Consider the following 22,655-nt stretch of genomic DNA (forward strand, 5'->3'; position numbering starts at 1 on the left):
GCTTAGAGCCCTTAGTAAGCATTTGATAAATATCAATATTTTAATTTTTGCTGCCTTAAAAATGTGTTGTCTTCTCTCCCTTGATACGTTTATGTTGATGTCTACCAATGCATAAAACTTACTTATATTGTGTTGAACTGCCATAGCAATGTCCGGTTAACTTGATTTCTCATTTGTCATTGGTAAGGGTGCCAATGTTACACCCTTAGAGTAGGCATTGCAGAGCGGTGTAAGCTTTGCTGTCCTGGAGGCAAAGGTCCCACGAAATAGCAATTTCAGAACAGACCTTTACTTTAACATTTTAATTTTATCTAAATAAGAAAACAGAATGAAAAATTCCAGGGCCCAGATAGTCTATGGACATTTAAAAAATAAAATATAGAAAATAATACACATGTTAGAATAGAAAGTGAGGCCCCCTTTCCCCTTTCCAGAGCCTCTCCCAAAGGCAACTACTATTAACAGCTACCACTGTGTTTTAAAATTATTTAAAATGCGAACCTATTAGAGAAATTTAATAAAAATATTGGCTAATATGATCTTAGACCACATAAAGTTACCTTATTTTGCTTGAAAAATGAAGTTAATAAAATTTTAATAAAGCATTTGAAAGCACAGAGAGAATACAGACATCAAGAGGACATTGGAGGAGTAATTACAAGACTCCATAGGGCTTCTTCACCAGCTATGGGACACTTTAAAAGAGCAGTCACATATAACAGTCATTTTTAGATGTACAGTTTGTCTAGCAACAGCATTTCTATGAGTCTGTAAAGGATAATGACATTGAAACATATGCATAAAGACACAAAGTGTTGATATTAATGTGTTTATTCCTTACTTTGTGTTGAAATGCCAGAGAAATGCCTGGCATAAAGCACCTTAGATGCTTTATGATCTGTTCATTACGTTAGAATAAATATCTTAAGTCTAAAAACTCAACTAACAAGAGGGAAGGAGAAAAAAGTGGGGTAATGGGAGGAATGTCATACATACTCGAATCTAAACCATTAAAGATATATTTCTTTTCAACAAAGAAGAGTCAGAATGAAGTGTTTATAAAAGGATCTCCTTTCAGGGACATGTCTCTCCTATTAAGAAGAAAAACTCAGAAAAGAAAAACTAGAAAGAAATATTTCTCAGTTGAAATAACACATAGAATCCTAGGAAAAGATCTAGAAGGATTAAACAATGGTTGTCTCTGGATGGTGGAATTATTAGTGTTTTAATTTTCTTTTTGCTAATTTATTTAAAAAATAAATGGGATATCACTCTTCATTTAGTAAATATGCATCATAGAGAAATCCTACATATAAAAGCCTTTAAATTTCCTCAAATTTTTTATTCTACTTGTCTTACACAAATAAATGTTTGGTAGACTGTAGATACTCTGCCAGTGACAAACAGGCAATAAATGCTTTGGGAAAAAAAAAAAAAGAAACTGGCTTAAGAATAAACTAAGCAGGGCTTCCCTGGCAGCGCAGTGGTTAAGAATCCGCCTGCCAATGTAGGGGACATGGGTTTGAGCCCTGGTCTGGGAAGATCCCATATGCTGCGGAGCAACTAAGCCCTTGCACCACAACTACTGCCTGCACTCTAGAGCCCGTGAGCCACAACTACTGAGCCCACGTGCCACAACTACTGAAGCCCGCGCACCTACAGCCCGCGCTCCGCAACAAGAGAAGCCACCGCAATGACAAGCCTGTGCACTGCAGTGAAGAGCAGCCCCCACTCACTGCAACTAGAGAAAGCCTGCGCGCAGCAACAAAGACCCAACGCAGCCAAAAATAAACAAATAAATACATTTATTAAAAAAATAAAAGAATCAACTAAGCAGCATTAAAAAAAATCAATAGGGTTGAGGACAAAGAATGTGGATCAAGAAGGATGATCATTTAAATATTTTATAGATTATGTGTGTCTCCTAGGGAAGACAGGGAGAGAAAAATACATGAAGCTAAAATTCAGAGGGTAGAGATAATTTCTCTGTAGGTTTGATTTATGTAAATATGACTACAACGTTTGAGAAGGTTCAATAAATTCCTCTTGTGTTCCAAATCAGGAAGGAATGATGGCTAGTATGCTTCTTATATATAGTAGCCAAATAAAGTTTTCTAGAGTTTTTATTTTTCTAAATGAATTACCTTGTGTTTTACTTCACGAACCTCCATTATTTAAAAAAAAAAAAAAAAGGGAAGCTTAATTGGGGATGAAGAGTCTTTAGAATGATTTTTGTTATGCCAAAAGTCTATATTAACCTGCTTTTCGACTTACTTGTCATTGTGAAATATGGCTAAACCCCCCAAATGTGAATCTGTCACAACTCTGAAGGATAAGAATATGTATATTACACGTATGACATCTTGGTCAATGATCATTTCCAAGTTGATTATCTAAAATCCTAAGGTCCTTTTAAACCAAAACTATTTGTAATTTTCAGTAACCAAAGAATAACTCTGATTTAGAAACTGCCTACAATCTGCATATGGATCTGCTTATATTTGTCCTTAGAATTGGAATTAAAATTACGTATATTATAGCTCTGCCCCTGATCAGCTTTCTAACCTTAGGCAAGTGATGTAACCTCTCTGTTCCTCAAATTCCTTATCTATAAAATGCAATAATAATATTACATATATTAAGATAAAATATTGTGTAAGTCTCTTAAAAATGGATGTACCAAAAAAAAAAAAGGACTTTTCCTTCCTTTAAAACAAATGTTTCCCTAGCATGTTAGAGTTCATAAATTGCTCTGAAACACACTTTTAAATTTGGAAGTGCTAATGTGCCAGCAGTATGTTTATTCCCAAATAAAAGAAACTTAAAAAAAATAAAAGCTCATTTGAGGGTAAAACAAGCAAACGTTGCTTTGAAATGTAGATCTGTATCTACTATAGCAGATAATCTATATGCCTTTGGTTGGATGTTTGCACTTAATTATACATATATATGTATGTATGTGTATGTGTGTGTGTATCTTTTTCCCCAATAATGACATCTGAAACTCAGAAGCTCAGATTATTTTTTTAAGAGCTCAGAGTTTAAGCCAAATCCTCCTATTTCTGCCTAAATTTCTCCCAGTGTGCCTCCTTATTTTCATTATGTTTGCCATCTCTCTGGCATATCCTTTCCTGTGTATTAGAAACTTAAAAGGAAACAATAGAAAAGCCTCAAGAAGTAACTAGTGGAAAAGGGCAAATGCAATGTGGGTGTCTAGGGAGCCAATTCTGATCCCAATACTAAGATGGGATCATAGAATCTATTTATTCAACAGATCAGGAAGAAGAGCTGCATTATGGCTCAATCAAGCAAGGTAAGATAACAGCCCAGTATGATGCAGCCTACAAGTACCAGGTTTAGCAAAGGTTTAGTAAATAAGATAAATCCTATTCCTCTCATAATATCACAATAGGCCTTTAAAAAAAATGTACAGAGACCTATGGGATAGCTAGCATCACTGCACTATTTAGGAGAATAAAAGGGAAAGTGACAGGATCTCTCTTAGGAATTTCACTAAAGAGTACTAACGGGACGTCACCAAACAGCCAAAGTATATTCTGATTTCAGCTGAGGAGGAAGGTGCTGTAGAAGACACATGAAAACTTCCCTCTTCTACAACATCTGTCTTACATCTCTTTTTACTTATATGCAGTGGATGGTCAATTACTTCTCCATCCCTCTCTTGTGTGTGAATGTGACCATCTTATTCGGGATTCAATGTAATTTTGCTCCTATCGAATAAAGATTGGATTAGAGAACAAGAAAATTAACAGCAACAATTTTTCATTCAGGGCAACAGGATATTAATAGTAACGAAAACATTTGGTCCTTCTTCCTTGGGGACAGAAATCCAATGTGGATCTTCTTCAGTAACATAGGATCTCCAGAGATGGGCAGGAGCACCCTCAAAGAACTGATCTAGCAAAAGGTCTAGTGAAGTAAAACGTTTAGCAAAAGGTATGGAAAAGTCAAAGCAAATCATAAGACTGCATGAGGACAACTTTAAATCTTCAGAGGTCTCTGTGATTACTATTAACTGTGCTACTCTAGGGGGGAAACAGAAAGTGTTGGTACCACTTCTTTTTAATTTGTTTTTGTTTTTGCAGATGAGAGAAAATTAAGATTATATTAAAATGCAAAGTATGTCAGAATAGCAATGAACCTTATTAACCTTATAAAGATGAAAATATATTCTGGCCTCACTAGGACAGTCTTATTGTACGTCTCTTTTTACAGAGTTATTATTAATAGTGCCCTTTCATTCTAAAAAATGTATTAATTAGGTGAAAAGGTATATGGTTATGCTATCTAGAATAAAATGCTCTCAATTTTACAAACAGGGTAAAATCTGTTTCTTCATGTCTGACCCAGACATACAGGTTGAACATGTGGCTAACTGCTGAATTCCCAGGACATTGCTTTGTTCACTTTACCATGCTACCCTCTCAAAGTACAAGGCTGATAATTCGATAGAAATAAAACATATGGAACCTGTGGATTTCACTAAAGGGTAATAAAACATCACTACTTTTGAGCTGCTCAAGTCATTGCAATTTACAGGTGAGGAAAAAATGCTTTGAATGTGCAAATCGTAGTCTACTACTATCTCCACCCTGAAGGAAAACTCACACATCCCCCACATGGGCTACAAGTCTATTTTTAGCTATACACAGTGGGTGGACAACTAGTTCTTTCCATCCTGGTCTTAGGCATGACCATCTTGTTTCCAGGCTCAATGTACTTTTGCTTCCACTCATAAGTAAGTACTAGAGCTGTAATTAACTTGCCATGGCAACAATGAACAAGCCATGGCAAGAATTTTTCAGTTTAGAACTGGAGACAGTAATGAATAAGTTAAATCATTTTATCTGTCTTCCTTAAAACTTAAATTGCCAACAATTTTCTTTTGATTGATCTTACCAACTAATATGTATTTGAATTTTTATTTCAAGTTGTACAAGAGTACAAAAAAAATTATTTTAAAATCACAAGCCTGGTTTCCATGAAGTTAGAACTCTATATAAATGTGTTAATGGTAATAAAAATCATCTTATTTCCAATTGAAACTAAAGATATAATTTATAAAAAGTAAAAAACATGAGTACTAATAGAAGTTTGCATATCAAAGACATTTCTGGAACTCTCTAAGATAGAAGATAAGCCATACCCATTAAATTACCAAACTAGTTTCAAGATGCCCATAAATACTGGTAATCAATCAGCAAAACAGTATTTTACAGAAAAGTGTATATATTAGCAACTGACACCAAATCACTCTTCTCAAAAAGAAAATTTACTAACTTATTAATAATATAAACCAATTCACTGATAATTTCTAACATAACTCCATCTTGCTCTTTTACCACTAAAGGGAAATATTTGTTTCTCTTTAAGAAATCCTTGAAGAAATTGTTAAAGCTTTAACTATTTTTATTGGCATATATTCTAACAAGTTTTATAATAATTTAAAGGAATAAATAATGATGATGTAAACACTTAGAGTATATATGTATGTGTGTGTGTATATGTATACACACATATACATATATAGCTGGATTAATCATTAATTTATATTTAACAAATTTTTCCTAAGAAAGGTAAAGTTCCTCCTATATGAGATGACGGTTATATAATAATTTAAAGGTAATTTTTGTCCGTTGGGAATTTATGATAATTGACTTTCTTATAGACAAAAACAGCATTAGATGCATTATCAATAAGTTATGCATATTTAAAACTGTTTTCTAGTGAATTTGCACTGACTTAATTACCCTACTAATAAATACTGTCAATTATCTTTCTGGTCAACAACATCATATTTGCAAGATTCTTTGTTAAGCACATAGCCTGTTATTACAAAATAAAAGGCAACTAGCCCACACGAAACAAAACTCACTTGTTTTCCCTGCCTCTTTCATCTGTCAGGCTGAAATAAGTAACCCCAAAATTTCAAGTTAATATGATTATAAATTTAGAAAACTATCATAACAGAAAAATATATGGTGACAGAAATAAGAACATCTTAACTAAATACATATTATCTCTTCATGTAGCTTTCATGTTTGTACAATGAGTTTGCACTAGATTAGGAAAAAATGAGAGTCATAGGAATTCAACAAAAGGACAGAGGCTGTAAAGAAACAAATATTTCCCTTTATTTGATTACATTACATCTACTCATGGGACATTCGAAATAACTGAAGTTCTCAATTTACAGACCTATAAATAATGCTATTTAACTGAAATCCAGCCAGCAAATAGCAACATATATCTGAAGCGCTTACTCATGGAAAGTAATTTCCACACCAACTCAGTTTAGTAGTGTATGACAGCAGATTCGGAATAATCAGCATTTGAGAGCCAGAACAGTAACACTCAAGAGTACTTTATCAGTAGTGAGTTTGCCTTACTCCTTTGCCAGCTGCACACTGGTTGGTTTTGCTCCAATAGGTATCCCGTATTTGTGTAAAGTGTTAAGCAAAATCTCCCGCATGTCGTTGTTGTAGGAGTCAAAGTCAAACACATTCCTAACCACACTGGAGAGACCTTCAGCGGGAAATTTCTGTATTCAAAAAAAAAAAAAAAAAATTCCCTTATTACCATGTGATAAAATACACGGTATTATAAAGATTTCCCAAACTGACAGAACAATAAGGATCAAATGGACTTTACCAGACCTTTCTTTACTAGCCTTGTCAGATAACTAATAAATACTGATAGGAGGAATATTTTATAGACAGGAGGAATATTTTTCTCTTTGAAGGTTTGCTCTGATGACTTAATATTTTTCTTTTTAAATAAATATCAGAATTTGAGGGGGAACAGTTCTTTGTCTCAAAGGTTAAATCGGTACTCAGATCCTGGTGTTTGGTGACTTCCACCACTTTCTGAAATCTCCTGCTTTTAAAATGAGTACTGGATTGACCAAACTTAAAAATGCTCTTTAAATAAAGCAGAGTGTTGAATACCTATACAGAAGTATTTAGAGAAGTCACAAGTCTATGACTAAATGAAAAAAAGATAAACAAGAAAAGAAGGGAAGAAGAATGTAAAAAGTACAGATAATAGAGAAATAGGGAAGAGCAGAGGGAAGAAAACAAGTACTACTAACAGCTAACTTCACACTGGTGGGGTCGTCTAGGTCCTTTATTGCCTCTGTCTTGATTTTCTTTAGGTGCTGGGATCTGAGCTGGACTTATCATTGTTTTACAGGCAGAACAAAGCTTTCTATTCTCCTTTCTAGGTTTTCCTTGGAGGATGGGGATGGAGCAGAGGTTAGTAATCTAAGAGTCATTAGATTGTGACTTAGCTTGGAAACCATTATTTGCTATAAAAGTAGAATCTACATGGGCTTTTTGTCTTCTTTACCGAGGTGGGCTATGCATAACAAATGGCTATAAGGAATTCCATTCTCCTGCCCACTTACTCCATCTTACAAAATTTTCTCACGGTATTTACAGGTATGTAATCAATACTGTTAGTTCCCAGTCTGTTTTTTATCTCCAAGTCTTTTTTTTCAAAATGAAAATATTTTTCACTCAGATACCATATGCTTGTTGTATAAAGTCAAACAGTAGTAAAGTTTCCCTGCTGTCTCACTCTCTGTCTTCCCACGTGCCCCCCGCAAAAAACCTCCACCAAATTTCCTAGCTCCTTGGTAATGGCCGTGGCACAGAACCTTGCCAAAGTCAATTCAAAGGTTAAGCAGAAAATATTCATTTAGATTATAGACATTTCATATTATATCACTTGAATCAGAATTATAGAGAAATGGAAAGACTTTGTATAAATTAGGCAGTCTAAAAAAACAAGACTGACGGCTTCTTTTAAACTTTTAGCGTAGGCATGTGCTATACCTGTAAATGCTTGACTATGTTGACAACTTCTCTGGTAGAATAAGGATAGTTAATAATGCCCTGGTCAGCTAAACTCCTCAGCTCTCCAAAGGCAGCCACGAGCTTCTGAAGGATGGGCTCGGGCACATTGGGGCCATACTGCCTGAGCATCTTGAGCTCCGAGTGGGGTTTGGGATTATCAACTGCATGGCAGCTAAAAATATCACCTACGAGAGAAAAAAGATTCACATTCAGCGTGCAACTAATCCATTATAATACCATAGGAAATATAGAATGGTCGTTAAAAGAGCCATGGGTTACTCACCAAAGCACTTATATTTTTAAGTGTGTAAAACTGCACAGAAAGCCTGTCCAAAGATAGGTATAGAGAAAAAGGCAAATAACTAAAGCAAAAGAAAATGACACTGACTGATGTGTGGTTTATTCTACATAGATTTATTTTTGTTAAAAATTGTATAATACTTGAATACAATTTCACTGGGAGATATTCAAATACAAAGAGCAAAAAAGAAGTCCTCTCGTGTCTCTGCTAATCTCACTCCTTCCCCCATAGGCACCCAGTGTTAATAGTTCAGTGTCTTCATTTTTCCATTCATATTAGTATTTTTTAAAATGCATACCTACAAACATATATAGTTTTGATAATTTATTCTTTTTCCATTAATTGGAAAATACTCCTCATATGGTTCTGAGACTGCATTTTTAACTTTAACACATGATGAATATCTTCAGAAATTATATACATATATGCATGCCTCTTCATGTATACTAAAAAAGGGGGAATTAGTACCATCACTCTCTAAACAATTTATATCTTGTGCAGATTGCTAGAATATACTTTAGAAGTAGGTTTTGGAAAAGTAAACCTGCAGAGACAATGTCTAAATTAAAATCAAGAAAAAGGAATGTAGAAACACAAAATATTTCATCCATAATTTAGAAAACTGAGAACATACTAGAAAATATAATCTATGCTCTGGAGAAATGAATTTCTCATATAAATGTTCACATAATTGTGATTCATACTCCAAAGGACAAGGGGCCAAAGGAAGTTAAAGTAAATAGATTTGCATTATTCGGTATGTTCATTTTAGAAAGAAAGGATATTTAGAACTTACTTTGACTTAGAAACCACTCAAATCATTATTTTATTGTTATCATATATTCATGAAAGCAACTGAATAAAATGCAACCATGACAACTTCACGCTTCTATCTCATAAGCTAAACCCATTCAAATACAAATGTGCAGAACAGCTTTTGTCTTTTTTGCTGAAAATCAAATGTAACACTAATATAAAACTATATTTGAACCCTTATTCATTCATTCATCAAATAAGTATTAAATGCCTTCTATGTGCCAAGTAATACTCTACGTACTTTATATAACTCAGAGATCAAAAACACAAAAACCCCTGTCCTCATACAGTCTATATTCTGGCATGGGGAGACAATAAACAATAATTACAAATGTTAGAAACTGCATGTTTCAAGGAAAAAAGGAAAAGCACACTATAGGACATCAGAAATGGTGATGGCGGGGGAAGTCAGTCAGGTAGGCCTCACTGGGAAGGTGACAATTGGGCAAATGCAGATAATTGAGGCAACAGCATGGCAGGTAAAGCTAACGCAAAGACCCTAGGCGAGCACAGCTGGCGTGTTCAAGAGGCAGGAGAGGAGAGTGGCTGGAAGAGGGTGAGTGTTGAGGGGAGCAGCACAGAGCAGAGCAGGAAGCAAGGTCAGCGAGGTAAGAGGATGTAAGAGACGAGTGTGCCTCTGGAGAAGTTCTACGCGTGTCGAGCATATTCATGTAACATATCCCCCTTGCCTTTTAGTCTCTATTAATTCAAATGGTCGACTACTACACACGCCGCTCTTACTGTTTCACTTAATATTTCCAGGATTTTGTTTGGTATCAGCATGAGCAAAGTTATCCCATTTGTTTGTAACAGCTGCACAGTAATCTGCTGTGTGGATATAACAGAATTTCTTCATTCAGTCCCATTTGGATAGACATGTGGCTTGTTTTCTTCTTTTTCCTTTTTTATGCTGCTATAAACAATGCTATATTGCCTATCCTTGTACTTTGATCATTGCACGGGGAATATCCCTAGTTAAATTCCTTATGTGGAATTGCTAGATCAAAAAGTGCCATGGACATACATACACTACCAAAGGTAAAACAGATAGCTAGTGGGAAGCAGCCGCATAGCACAGGGAGATCAGCTCGGGGCTTTGTGTCCAACTAGAGGGGTGGGATAGGGAGGGTGGGAGGGAGACGCAAGAGGGAGGAGATATGGGGATATATGTATAGCTGATTCACTTTGTTATACAGCAGACACTAACACACCATTGTAAAGCAATTATACTCCAACAAAGATGTTTAAAAAAAAAAAAATCAAAGAAAAATCCTACTAGGAGACTGAGCTCGCTTCACATTGAGTATGGAATGCCCAGTATCCAGAACTACCTACTTGCCACAGAGAAACGAAGCTATTCTTAAAGGCTCCTGATGCTTCAGTTTATCCCAGGGCCTCTCCAATCAATGAGAACCAGTCTCCCCAGAGCTGGCCTCAACCTTTTCATAGGGGGATATGATGAAAAGGAAACACTAAAAACCGTTCCTTATTTTGTGTTTTACTCTAAGAGGCCCTAAATAACAAAGTATAGTTTAGTTGTGTAAGAAAACACATAGATATGAAGCCATTCTAATACTTATCTGAGTGACCCTAAAAAAAGAATCTCTCTGAATATGATGCTCTCCTTCTCTAAAATGGGGATAACACATACTCTCACAAGGTAGCTGTGATGATGACAGCAATGATAGCATTCAGTGATAGCCATTCCAGTACTGTTACTAAGACAATATTTTTACTGTTATTGCTATTGTTTTTATTATTATTATCAATATTGTTTTTACCTAAGGTGCCGAAGAAATCATTGCCTAGGAAAGGAAATCCAGGCCTGTTGGCCAGAACAATCATCCTAAAGTCAGGATGGATCACAACAACATTTTCTCTTCCATTGACTAATGCAGAATCTGAAAAACATAATTTCTATTTATTCTTTATAGATATTTAATAATTCTTAAGAGTATCAAGTTACAGCCTTTAAAATCACATAAGTAGTCATACTGTTCAATGGTAAAACAACTCTAAGAAATCTGGTTGTAACAATTTGGCTGCAGAAAACAAAAACATTTTTGAGAAAGTTTGCTTAGCAACAGAATACTGGTAAAGCGTATACTAAACTATACGGGAACTTGCATTTTTCTGTAAATTAAATGCACGTCTAGAAAGCAAACTTGTCTAAATGTTGTCTTATGGTACTTAAACTTGGCTTGAGATGCTAGTGTTCCTTTAATAAAAAGAATCTATAACAATAGATAATCCAAAGAATACGCAAAGGATAATCCAAACATCCTTTAGTTTTTATCCAATCAGCAGCGGCATCACTTTGCATAAAGCCTTCATTCTGTAGCTAAGGAGGAATTCCTGTTTAGATTACGCACCCTGAAACTTAACCACATAGAATAAAGGTCTTGACCACCTAGTCAATTCATTAGCGCAAAGATGATTAATTTCCATTCAAGGGATTCTACCATAGTTCTTAAAATACATAATTTCAAGTTGACTGGAACTTTCTTCGTGCAAATGTTTAAGGTATTAAAGGAAGTGAATATTATATACTACTTGCTGATGTGCATTTCAGATAGAACTGCTAGGCCAAACAATAACTTAAGAGAGTAAAAACTTTATTATGGTTATTTTAAGAAGAAATACCTGTCATCTGGGTTTATTTAAATCTTAGCCTTAGGCTGTCCATCTTTAAGAAATGATAGTTGTGAAACACCTGGAGTTTTATCTGAGATGAGTCTGTAGGAACTTATACTTGTATTTTTTTATGATACCAAAAAGTAACCTTGCAATGTGCCATATATTCACGTACTAATACCACCTTTAGTTTTAACGTTTGATCTCCACTAATTTCAGTAGTGGTAAATACAAGGGTATGTGGTCACACACAACATTTAATTAATTAGTTAACTAAAATAAAAATAGCAATAAAACATGAAAATTTTAAAAGGCAAAGAAAATGAGAAACATAGCCGTAGAAGTGATGCTTTATGAAACCATGTTCAAAAGAGCTTCAGTTGCTCTTGTGTTTAAAATGTCATCTACAATCACACTTGAATTTAAGAATTATGATGACTCCTTTGCTTCTAGACTATCCTTCAAAAATATATTAATAAAATGTGAAGGGTTACCAGGAGATAGTCACTGTTTAACTATAAGTTTGTTTCAGCAATTCTTTCTTGCTTTCCATTCCACTGTCCTCATAATGCCTCTAAAAAGGGCAGGAAGCATTCTAATCTTGAGTCTGAATGATCTTTCTAAAAGGTAGTAATCAGGCTGTTTAAGTCAAATTCTTATTTTTTCCCATAAATTCACTGTGAAACTGAAATGTTAGAATACTTTTATTAGTGCTGAGTTTCCTAGGCTTAGAAACAGCAGTCTTGCAATGACAGTGTCCAAGAAGAAGTCTCTGTGGTGATGCACTTGTACATTTTTATGGAGTCTTCTGTTTATACTCTCTTTGAATATTGAAGATTTCAGTTATTAGTCTCAACTTGTTTGGTTCCTTACTATTGACTGTATATTTTTAATGGCTAGTTATAGATCTTCGAGTCTTTTCATGACACAAAAATTTTATATTAGAAACTAGAAAATGTTCTCACATTGCATTAGACAATTTTTCCTTGTAGCTTAAACAGACTTATGAGATTTATCTATGTACATTTCCCCTAACAACAACAACAAAAATAAAATAAAAGGAGGAGGATACTCCAAAACAGAGAATAACTAACTTCTTCCTGAAGCTGGTATGTGTGTGTAATATATGTATACACACAGATATATTCATACATATATATGATAGATATAAAATGCCCAGCAATTTTTTTCTAATTATACTGAGCTAATAATAACATTAATTTTAATATTATGAGTAACAGAAATGTGGTAGAGCTTTAAAAATTCCAGATAACAATGAAAGAAAATAAATTGCACACAAATAATTGAGATGAGTATACAAAGGATTATATGCTTGTATTCTCAGAGTAGAAAAACTATGAAGCCGATTTGTCCTAAAACTACGACTGAAATGCTCAAAGTTGCCCTCTGGCTATACGAAAGTGAAACTGACAAAGCTAGATTCAGACATATTGAATTTTACAAATAATTGTCAATACAGACAACTTGACTTATATTAACTTGTGCTTGTTTGCAGATAAATAGCCAGCCAAGTGTGTGATTTGATACCGGAGATGTAAAAATTGCATATACTGAAAGAAAAGTTGCTTTTTTATACTCACTTGCAACAATGCGCCTTCCATCTGCTAGAATCATTTCTCCATTTTCTACTAGAGTTTTTAAAATACAGGTGACATTTGTTGGGGCTTTGTCTGCTTCATCTACTACCAGAACATGACCCAATTTTACTGCTTTAACCTTTGAAGACAGAACATTTACCATAAACAAAAAAATGAAGGCAAACGTTTTAAAAATGTCATCACTCATTGATTTGGATTTATAATAGGTGGTTTTATGTAAGTTATAAATACACTATCACAAAACTGTCTGTAGCAGAGCCGGAAACAAAATTTATGGATCTCTACCAAAAGCTTCTCATAGTTACTAAACGGCTAACTCTGCAGTAAGCACTTTATTTTCCCTCAGCTTCATAATTATCCCTATGCTGGCGGAATTCACAACATTTCACACCCCAGGGTAGGGGAGTATTAAAACAAGTATAACGAATAGAGAAATTAAAGTGCCATGGGGGTTAAGAGGAGTGAGACATCACAATCAATACTGGATATCAGAACATTGCACTTGTGATGGCTCTAAAAGAGTGTATGATTTTAAGAGATCAGTATGTATGGTGAGGAGATGGGTAGTCAAGACAAAGAAAATCAATGGTCAAACTCAAGAAATCCTGCAGCCCACTGAGGGAAGAGTGAATATGAATATCTATCTTGGCTGAAGCAGACGTTAAATGTAAGAAAAGAGAGAATATGATCTGAAAGGGTAGATTGGGCCTCTACTACTAAAAAGTTGCCTGCCAGACCAAAAAATATGTGCTTTATCTCACTAAATAATAGGATGTAATTAAAGATTTATGAGTTCAGACATGATAACAATGGAGTTTGGAGCTACACGTTAGTACATTTAATCCTGTAGAAATATGCGGAATAGACTAAAAGGGGAGTACCATAACAATTTGGTAAAAAAGTGGTGTGAGGGCCTGATTTTAGGGAAGGAGGCATGGGAGAAAAATGGAAATAAAAAGCATTATATTGATCTGAAGAGTTTTCCAGAGGTATAATCTATAGCCTTGGCAACTGATTAGATGGGAAGAAGTGAAAGAAAAATAAGAAAAAGTTCCAGGTCTTAGATGACTAAGTGGTGACATTATTAGAAGAAAGGTAAAAGTTCGGAAAAATCCTTAAAAACATTTTTAAAGAGTGGATAGGAGGGAGTTTCCTGGTGGCCTCGTGATTAGGACCTGGTACTTTCATTGCCATGGCCCGGGTTAAATCCCTGGTCGGGGAACTGAGATCCTGCAAGCCAAGCAGCATGGCCAAAAATTAAAAAAAAAAAAAAAAGTAAAGAGTGCATAGGAGGAGATAGTCAATGAATTTCAATGTAAACCCAAAGATTATTTTTTTACATAGTAAGAAATATAAAATGGACCATATCATAAACTTTTATCATTACATAATTTTGGCAAATAATTTTAAGGAAATATAGATCAAGACACAGATGATTCTCTCTACTACAAATATTTTATTACATATTCTAAAAAATGAATAAGGATTTTTCTTTTTAATTTTAGTGTAAAAATAAGCTGAATTTAAAAAAAGAGAGAGAGAAAACGTGTAGCTTCTACTCCTAACTCCAGCCTTCACATCTTTGTTCACAGAAAAGGCAGGTCCAATCTGATTGAATTCAGGCAGGAGGTCCTAAAGACTCCCATCGCTGGGGTCTGGACCACAGAGGTTCTCATGGTGGCTTATTTGTGCCATTGCTGCCGAGGAGTTATCTACACAGAGAGGTGTGCCTGGCAGGCCAGATTTCTTTGCGTCTTATGTGAGAAGCTGAGGAATGATCTTCTCAGCTGTCTAAAACATTGGGTGAATATTTTATTAATTAAAATCATTTTTTAAAACATTCTAGAAGCATTATCTAATTTCGAAGTCTGTACATCTGAAAACAGCAAATTTCTTTCTTTTTTCAAAATTCTGGAATAGAAAAGTAATCATTAGAGGATATCAAAATCTCTCACTCTGGAGAGAGAAGAACAGAATAAGAAAACATGTTATTTTCCCAGTAATTTGCATTCAAATATCCATTCTCCTAATGACATAAGAATGAGTGTTTTCCAGTTAAGACTGAAACATATTGGAACCAATGGGAGATTTCTCACCCTCAAAGGCTGAAATATAATTATCATTCAAAAAAATACATTTGAGAATATTCATATAATTGTATTACTAACCAAAGGTGAGTCTTCATACACAATAAGTCCATCTTTAACAGAAGGCTGAAGAGTAAGGGTCTGGACCGTGGTGTCCCTAAAGTTAAACCAACACATTTTATAGTAAGTAAGGAAACAAACTGACATTTGATCACGAATAAAATATAACACAAGAGCATTTCTTTTTTCACCCCCATCCAGCTTTCCCTAAGATGAATAAAAAAGCAAATGAAATTCCAGTCAGCAATAGTATTTTGTTGATGTCAATATAAATTACAACGGTTTGGGAATTAATCCAAGTTTACAGATTATCCAGGTTCTTTACTTCTCTTTTTTCTTCCAGTAATTTCCCTTGTGACCATTTCACTCCTCAAAATAACTCCCTGAAGGTGAAAAGGAGAAATTAAAAAAAATATATTTGTATTTTACATACAATATTTAGGTTCGTTAAAAATAATTTTGATGGTGAGTTTGGTGATGACTGGCATGCTGGCGTGGCCAATTATAGCAGGTCTGTGAATTACACTTTCTGGCCCAATCTGCCATCACTAGGTGCAAAAGCAACCATGGGATTCTGAACATTTCTGCTAGGATTAGGGCAATCCATTTTACTTTCTTAAGTCTACCTACTACTATTTACCTGACTCTCCTTTAGATCAGGATTTTCAAAAGTACTAATAGTGAGTTATCTTGATGTTATGCACCTCCACACATGATGAGATATGAAGTTCACATCACCTATGAATATTCTTGCCAAAAATGTGTGTATATAGGCTGTTGGTTATAGGTAGGTGCAGACATTTTTTAAGGAGATCGATTTCATATCTTCACCTTCTACATATACTCTATCTAAAAAATAAAAAATCCTACGGCCATCCTGATCATGTCGTACAGAGAATTAAATTACTTCCAAAATGTGAGTAGCATCTTTCTTTACAAGAGTTCAAACTTATCTTTTCAAACTACGCTACCACTTATTCAACGTAAAATGTGAAGTTACCACCGTGTTGTTTTGAGTACCTTCTCTGTGTAATATACTATTTGGAATGTGAACTTCAGACCTCAGTGCCATAATATACTTCTGAGACTTCTACCCAAATGCTAAATTTTATCACAATTATTAAAATATAAAATGTGATTCTATTAAAAAAAACCTAATAAATACTACATAACGATCACTGATAAAGCAAACTTAAGATATCGCTCAAGTCATTTTTTGCCTTAGCAAAACAAATTTAATCAAAATCAGTTAATTGCATTGAAAGGCACTTTGTGGAGTAGCGGAAAAAACCCTTGGAGTCAGACCATACAGGATTCAAATTCTAGTTCTTGCCACTTATTAACTATATGATTTTGAGTAAATAATAAAACCTACCCAGATATATCACTGATAGAACACTTGGGAAAGTATCTAGCACAATATATGGCAGATAGAAAGAGTAAAATGACATGCCAGCTTTATCTATTTGTTGTGATCATTACTGCTGCTGCTGTGACTAAAAGTTCCTTTCCTGTGTAACTTCTACTTGATCTTCAGGTTTTTAGCACAGATGATACTTCTTAGAAAGCCCCTGTGGACCCTTTTTAGACCAATTAGGTGGCTTTGCTGTATGTTTCCTTTGAGTCCTGGGTCACCCCTATTTCAGTCCTTACCACACTATATCGTAGTTGCTAATTTTTACTATCTGTCGTTCTACTCAGACTGTTAAGATTTCAGAGTGTAGACCATATCTACCTTATTCCTCATCCTGTCCCCAGCATCTAGTGGATGTCTGACTCACAGGATGAATTTAATAAATCTTTGTTGAATAAATGAATCCATGAATGAAATGAACAAAAATGTTAAAAGTTAAAAGTGCAACATACAGTATATGGACTTCAAAATATATTGGATCATGGAACTCTTTTTTTTTAACAGAGAATCTGGAACTACAGAACCCACTTTAATAAACGTTGGGTTAGACTAAGGCTGACTCTAAGGTAAGGAATCTTCCTTATTCACTTATGAGTGTATATCAGAAGGTACAGTCATGTTGAGACGTACACTTGGGATTGACTAGTCAGGGGACAGAGGGGGAGATGGTCTACATCCATCATGGATTTCAAATTGAGTTGGATTTACACTTATTACTGTAGCAGGAAACTTCTGCATCAGAGTTCTCATTTACCAGGGCTTGAGCAAGTATGTTGGCAGTACGATTACTGACATTTACAATTTCTAGACTACCTTTTTTTGCACCTAGGTTGAAAGGCTTCTCCCTCTAAGTTGACTAAACAGTGATTGGTTTCTTTAATTTATTCCCTGGAGGTCTGGCCTATTGCCATTCCTGACCTCTGTTCCAAGCTCCTAGCCTCATGACACCGGCTCTCATGGGCCTGGTGCCTGTCTGGTGATCTACTGTTTGCTCTAGGCTTAGCACTACATTTTATAAAGAATTCAACATTCTTCTTTTTTTTTTTTTTTTTTTTTAACGGTACGCGGGCCTCTCACCGTCGTGGCCTCTCCCGTTACGGAGCACAGGCTCCGGAAGCGCAGGCTCAGCGGCCATGGCCCACGGGCCCAGCCGCTCCTTCACTAACCTTCAAATTGAAATGTATCTAAAATAAAGCCTTGAGGGATGTTAAAGGAAAGTGAAAATATATTGTGACATGTATTGGTGATTATCAACTTTAGTATGAATAAAATGTTTCTTATGCAATATAATGATATATAGTCACACATCCATTTTTTGTATTCCTGGGTCTCATAAATTTACTGTAGGATATACTTTATGCTCTAGTCTGCTAAATTTTTTTTAGGGTTTTAAACAAATAAGAACAGAGTTTAATAAATATCACTTAAATTCACTGTTAATATCCTGGCAATACAGAAGGGGGTAAGTGAGGAAGAGAAAGAGACGTGTTCACACGGATTTTTTACAGCAATATAGTGAATTTCACACCTCAGCTGTCACATATTTAATGGGCAACAACATGACACCTCCCAGAACCGAAATGGAAAAAGGAACTCTTGTATCATTGCCAGTAGAAAGGAAATTCAGCCATTACCCTAAGAATTAGAGTGCTTCATAGCAGATTAAGAACAGGAAATTCAAGCTGAATTCCAATTTTAAAAAGGCAAATGAAATTGTTCTATAACACTTGAATTCTGATAGCATACAATTTGCCAAATTAGATTTCTCAAAAGACTTTTGTGTTAGAAATAAAAACCATAGGTTTGAGAGAACAAGCGTAAATCAGATGATTCCCAAAAAGGACAACAAATGAGGATAAATACCAATGGGAATCATGGGTTTCAGTGGAGTAGGCCATGAGAAAGAGGAGCTTAAAGGAAAAAAGTGGCTTTGTTCTATTCTTATTATTGGTCCTTTGTCTTATATATCAAAGGACTGCAAAGGCTAGCAAAATATGTAAAATTACATTCAACTTTTAAAAAATGGGTTGGCTTATATGTAAGTTCCTTATTATATAAGAGTAGAAAATAACCCACTGGGCTTCCCTGGTGGCACAGTGGTTGAGAGTCCGCCTGCCGATGCAGGGGACACGGGTTCGTGCCCCGGTCCGGGAAGATCCCACATGCCGCAGAGCGGCTGGGCCCGTGAGCCATGGCCGCTGAGCCTGCCGTCCGGAGCCTGTGCTCCGCAACGGGAGAGGCCACAACAGTGAGAGGCCCGCGTACCGCAAAAAAAAAAAAAAAAAAAGAAAAGAAAAGAACCCACTATCTTCTGAGTAGTACTTCATACAACAAGAAAAAAGCTTGTTTTTCAAGGTATCTTACAATATTATAAACTTCAACTAAGTAAATGATCAGATGACTATTGTCACAAGTAGCATGTGAATTGACTCGTAAAGACAATATAATGATTCTTTTTCAGAAAATATTTGATTAAAATCATTGCTTTGTATTTAGGAGCATCTTGGATCAAAAGATATTTATTCTCCACACAAATAAGCAACGACCCTAAGAGAATATTTTATTTGTTACAATTTCAATTCTATTATGATTTGTTCCTCTCAATAACAGCTTTGAAACATAAACTCATAAAAGTTGAAATAGACTCAACAATTTCAACAATACTGAGGAGAAGAAAACACATCTTAGTAACATTTCCTTAGCCTAAAGTTTAATAAAGGGATGTCTTTCCAGTACATAACAGTTATCAGCAACGCTTGAGGAATTAATTAGAATGTTCAGCTAATTGCTGACATTTATGTTAGCACCAATTGTTCTCACTTCTTACTCTCTTAAAAACTAAAGCAGTCCATCAATTAAAGCCTGTGTCAATGAAGGGGCTACTCAAAGAAATATGGTGCTAAACTCTAGTCTTCTTTTAACTCTGTGATTTTAAAGTTTTTTTTTTTAAGTTGGAGTTATTAATGTTTCAATAGTAATTTTAAATGATTCCAGATGCAATAAAAAGTAATTAGATTGAATAAAGACCAGGTTTTTATTAAACTAAGGAAAGAAAATTGGCCTCTGGAGAGCAAGCACAATCTGTCCTTGCAATGTTGCTTATAAAGGTACATTAAGCTAATATCTTTGAATTTATTGAGGAGCAAAAGATCTCAAAATAGCAATGTTTACTTTGAGGATAATATTTTAGTAAGTTGTATTTAAATTGGTTTATGGTTAGTTGTCTTTTAGAAAAACAATTATAGTTAAACACAAGGGTGACGGAAGAAAAAAGACACACAAGAGTTTTAAATAGCTAATAGAAATCTTCTCTAACTTTGTAGTTCATTAAAATAGAGATGGCTACAGTAACAGTCCACTCATTATTATAAGCCAAGCATGAGAAAGGAAAGATAGAATATGGCACTTAGGAGGCACTTAACAAATATTTGCTCAATATTTTAAAAAGTGGGATGATTATAAAAATCATCTATAAAAATAGAATTAAATGGTAATTTTCACAAATAAGATACAACCATACCATTACTTGAGAAGTGCTGTTGAAGGATATTTTCAAGTGAAGAAGTCATGGAATAAACAAGAATATCACTTCCACAAGGCTTATTTTAAAGCAAGTAATGAAATAAAGATAAGAAGTACTAATAATAATTATCATTAATAAAAGAGAGAGTGGTACTTAGACATAGAGGATGCAAACAAATTTGAGAATTAATTAAATTTGAGAATAAATTAATGTTTACAAATATCCTGGGCTCTCTGAACACTCCCTTCCTACCTTGCCTATGAAAGACATATTTATTTTGCCATGTTGGGGAAGAAACTTCCCTGAGCCCTCAAACAGAAACAGTCATTAATATAAGCAGTGTTGCCATACACTACAAAAAAAGGCAGACAAAAATTAACTATGATTATTGCAGTGTTAGTTGAAAACCAGCACTGGCCTAAATCTGAGTCCTCCTAGTTTGGTCAATCACTTAAGCTCTTTTTTTTTAAGATTTTCTTTTTTTTTTGATGTGGACCATTTTTAAGGTCTTCATTGAGTTTGTTACAATATTGCTTCTGTTTTATGTTTTGGTTTTTTGGCCGTGAGGCATGTGGGATCTTAGCTCCCTGACCAAGGATCGAACCCACAGCCCCTGCATTGGAAGGTGAAGTCTCAACCACTGAACTGCCAGGGAAGTCTCAATCACTTAAACTCTTGAAACCCAAGATGACTCATCTCTACAGAGGGAATCAAAATAGAACATATGAGGAAATACAGTAGAGTAAAAAGTAAGAAAGATAAAAGTGAGAGAGACATGATTATTATATGTGCTTTGAATGCTGTGAGGGTAAAGTCCTTTCAGTAAGATAAACAAAATATTTTTTCTGCCAAAGTGACTCCGGCTTTTAAAATACTTGTTTTGGAGGACAAATAGTTTATTTAGTTGTCAATCACTCATCACTATGTCCAGATGCATAAAATGCTAACAAACCATAAAAGGAAGGAAGACCTTAGGGGGATAGTATTTATGGAAGGAATTCTACTGTGGTGCAGCACTTTGCTCTCCAGAGGTAGGCTCTTCTGGGAACAGCAGGTAGAAAATAGCCACAGCAAAACAGTCATCTGATGGAAGCTAAAATTTTCAAAATAGTTTTCAAAATCTACTTACGCTCCTTATCACGTCTCCTAGCAATATAGTAACACTTATTAAAAAAGAAATTCCTCCAATATTCAAAGCCATGCTGATAATCAAATACTTTAACAAAATCTGAACATTTTATAAGTTGTCTAGTCTTTAAAAATAAATATACTAAGATAGAATATTAAACACAGAATCTTTTGTCTTTACTCTGAAAACTAGCTTTCTGGCTTGGTAAATTTTAGGGACTCAAAATGACCTAATTTCTTTGTAGGAACTTCATTTCCCCTTTACCAGACAAAAAAAGAAAAACAATATGCATGCCTCTTATTTAACTTTTCCTCTGACATTAAATAAGGCATTTTCTAATCAGTTTTTGAAAAGGAATAAAATGAAATGAAGATTAAAGTACAAAACTAAATGAGTGTACAAAGATGCACACACAGAAGAAACCAGAGTGTGAGGCGGGTGAATATTGTATCCACTGGATAAATCTTTATCAGAAAATATGGTATCGGGCTTCCCTGGTGGCACAGTGGTTAGGAGTCCGCCTGCCGATGCAGGGGACACAGGTTCGTGCCCCGGTCCGGGAGTATCCCACATGCCGTGGAGCGGCTGGGCCCGTGAGCCGTGGCCGCTGGGCCTGTGCGTCCAGAGTCTGTGCTCTGCAACGGGAGAGGCCACAGCAGTGAGAGGCCCGCGTACCGCGAAAAACAAAAGAAAATATAGTATCTAGTAATTTATATTTTTAAATGTCTCGTTAATTGGGTAACAACATAAAAGTTTGATAGAGTCAAAAATTAAGTGAATACACTTTCATGTCAGGATATACCATAATTATTCATTCAATAAATATTTACTGGACATCTATTAATGGGCACTGCTTTAGATAAGATGGATAAGTATCTGTGAAAGTAAACATTCCTTCCTTTGCTGAGCTTAAATTCGTAATATATTTAAGTAAACTTATATTACCATACTAATAATGTGCCACCTTTGACACAGCAGAAACTGGATCTTGCATGAAATTAAATATCAAAAGATATTTTACCACAGGCAATTCAAAATAAAGTTAAAATAAGTATTTTCGATCACTAAGACAAATGATAAACAGCCTTCGACTATTTTTTTTCTTTTTTTTTTGCGGTACGCGGGCCTCTCACTTTTCTTCTCTCTCCCGTTGCGGAGCACAGGCTCCGGATGCGCAGGCTCAGCGGCCATGGCT

The 22,655-nt window shown here is 35.0% G+C and overlaps 1 protein-coding gene across 3 annotated transcripts in view; it reads right to left on the reverse strand.

Moving 5' to 3' along the window:
* VWA8 (von Willebrand factor A domain containing 8) overlaps positions 1-22,655 on the reverse strand; it is a 364,128-nt gene that overhangs the window by 148,534 nt on the left and 192,939 nt on the right. For all 3 annotated transcript variants that reach the window (XR_016388682.1, XM_022574923.2, XM_022574922.2), the window contains exons 22-26: positions 15,416-15,491; positions 13,230-13,365; positions 10,776-10,895; positions 7,857-8,062; positions 6,411-6,562 (exon numbers count right to left, since the gene is read on the reverse strand). Coding sequence is in view for 2 of the 3 variants with exons in the window: in XM_022574923.2 (XP_022430631.1) it covers positions 6,411-6,562; positions 7,857-8,062; positions 10,776-10,895; positions 13,230-13,365; positions 15,416-15,491 (690 nt within the window). In the remaining variant the exon portion in view is untranslated. The remainder of the gene's footprint in view (positions 1-6,410; positions 6,563-7,856; positions 8,063-10,775; positions 10,896-13,229; positions 13,366-15,415; positions 15,492-22,655) is intronic.

The sequence above is a fragment of the Delphinapterus leucas genome, chromosome 18, assembly GCF_059928025.1.
Source record: "Delphinapterus leucas isolate spDelLeu-1000000601 "Yukka" chromosome 18, BTC_Dleu_Yukka2, whole genome shotgun sequence".
In the NCBI taxonomy this organism is placed as follows: Eukaryota; Metazoa; Chordata; class Mammalia; order Artiodactyla; family Monodontidae; genus Delphinapterus; species Delphinapterus leucas.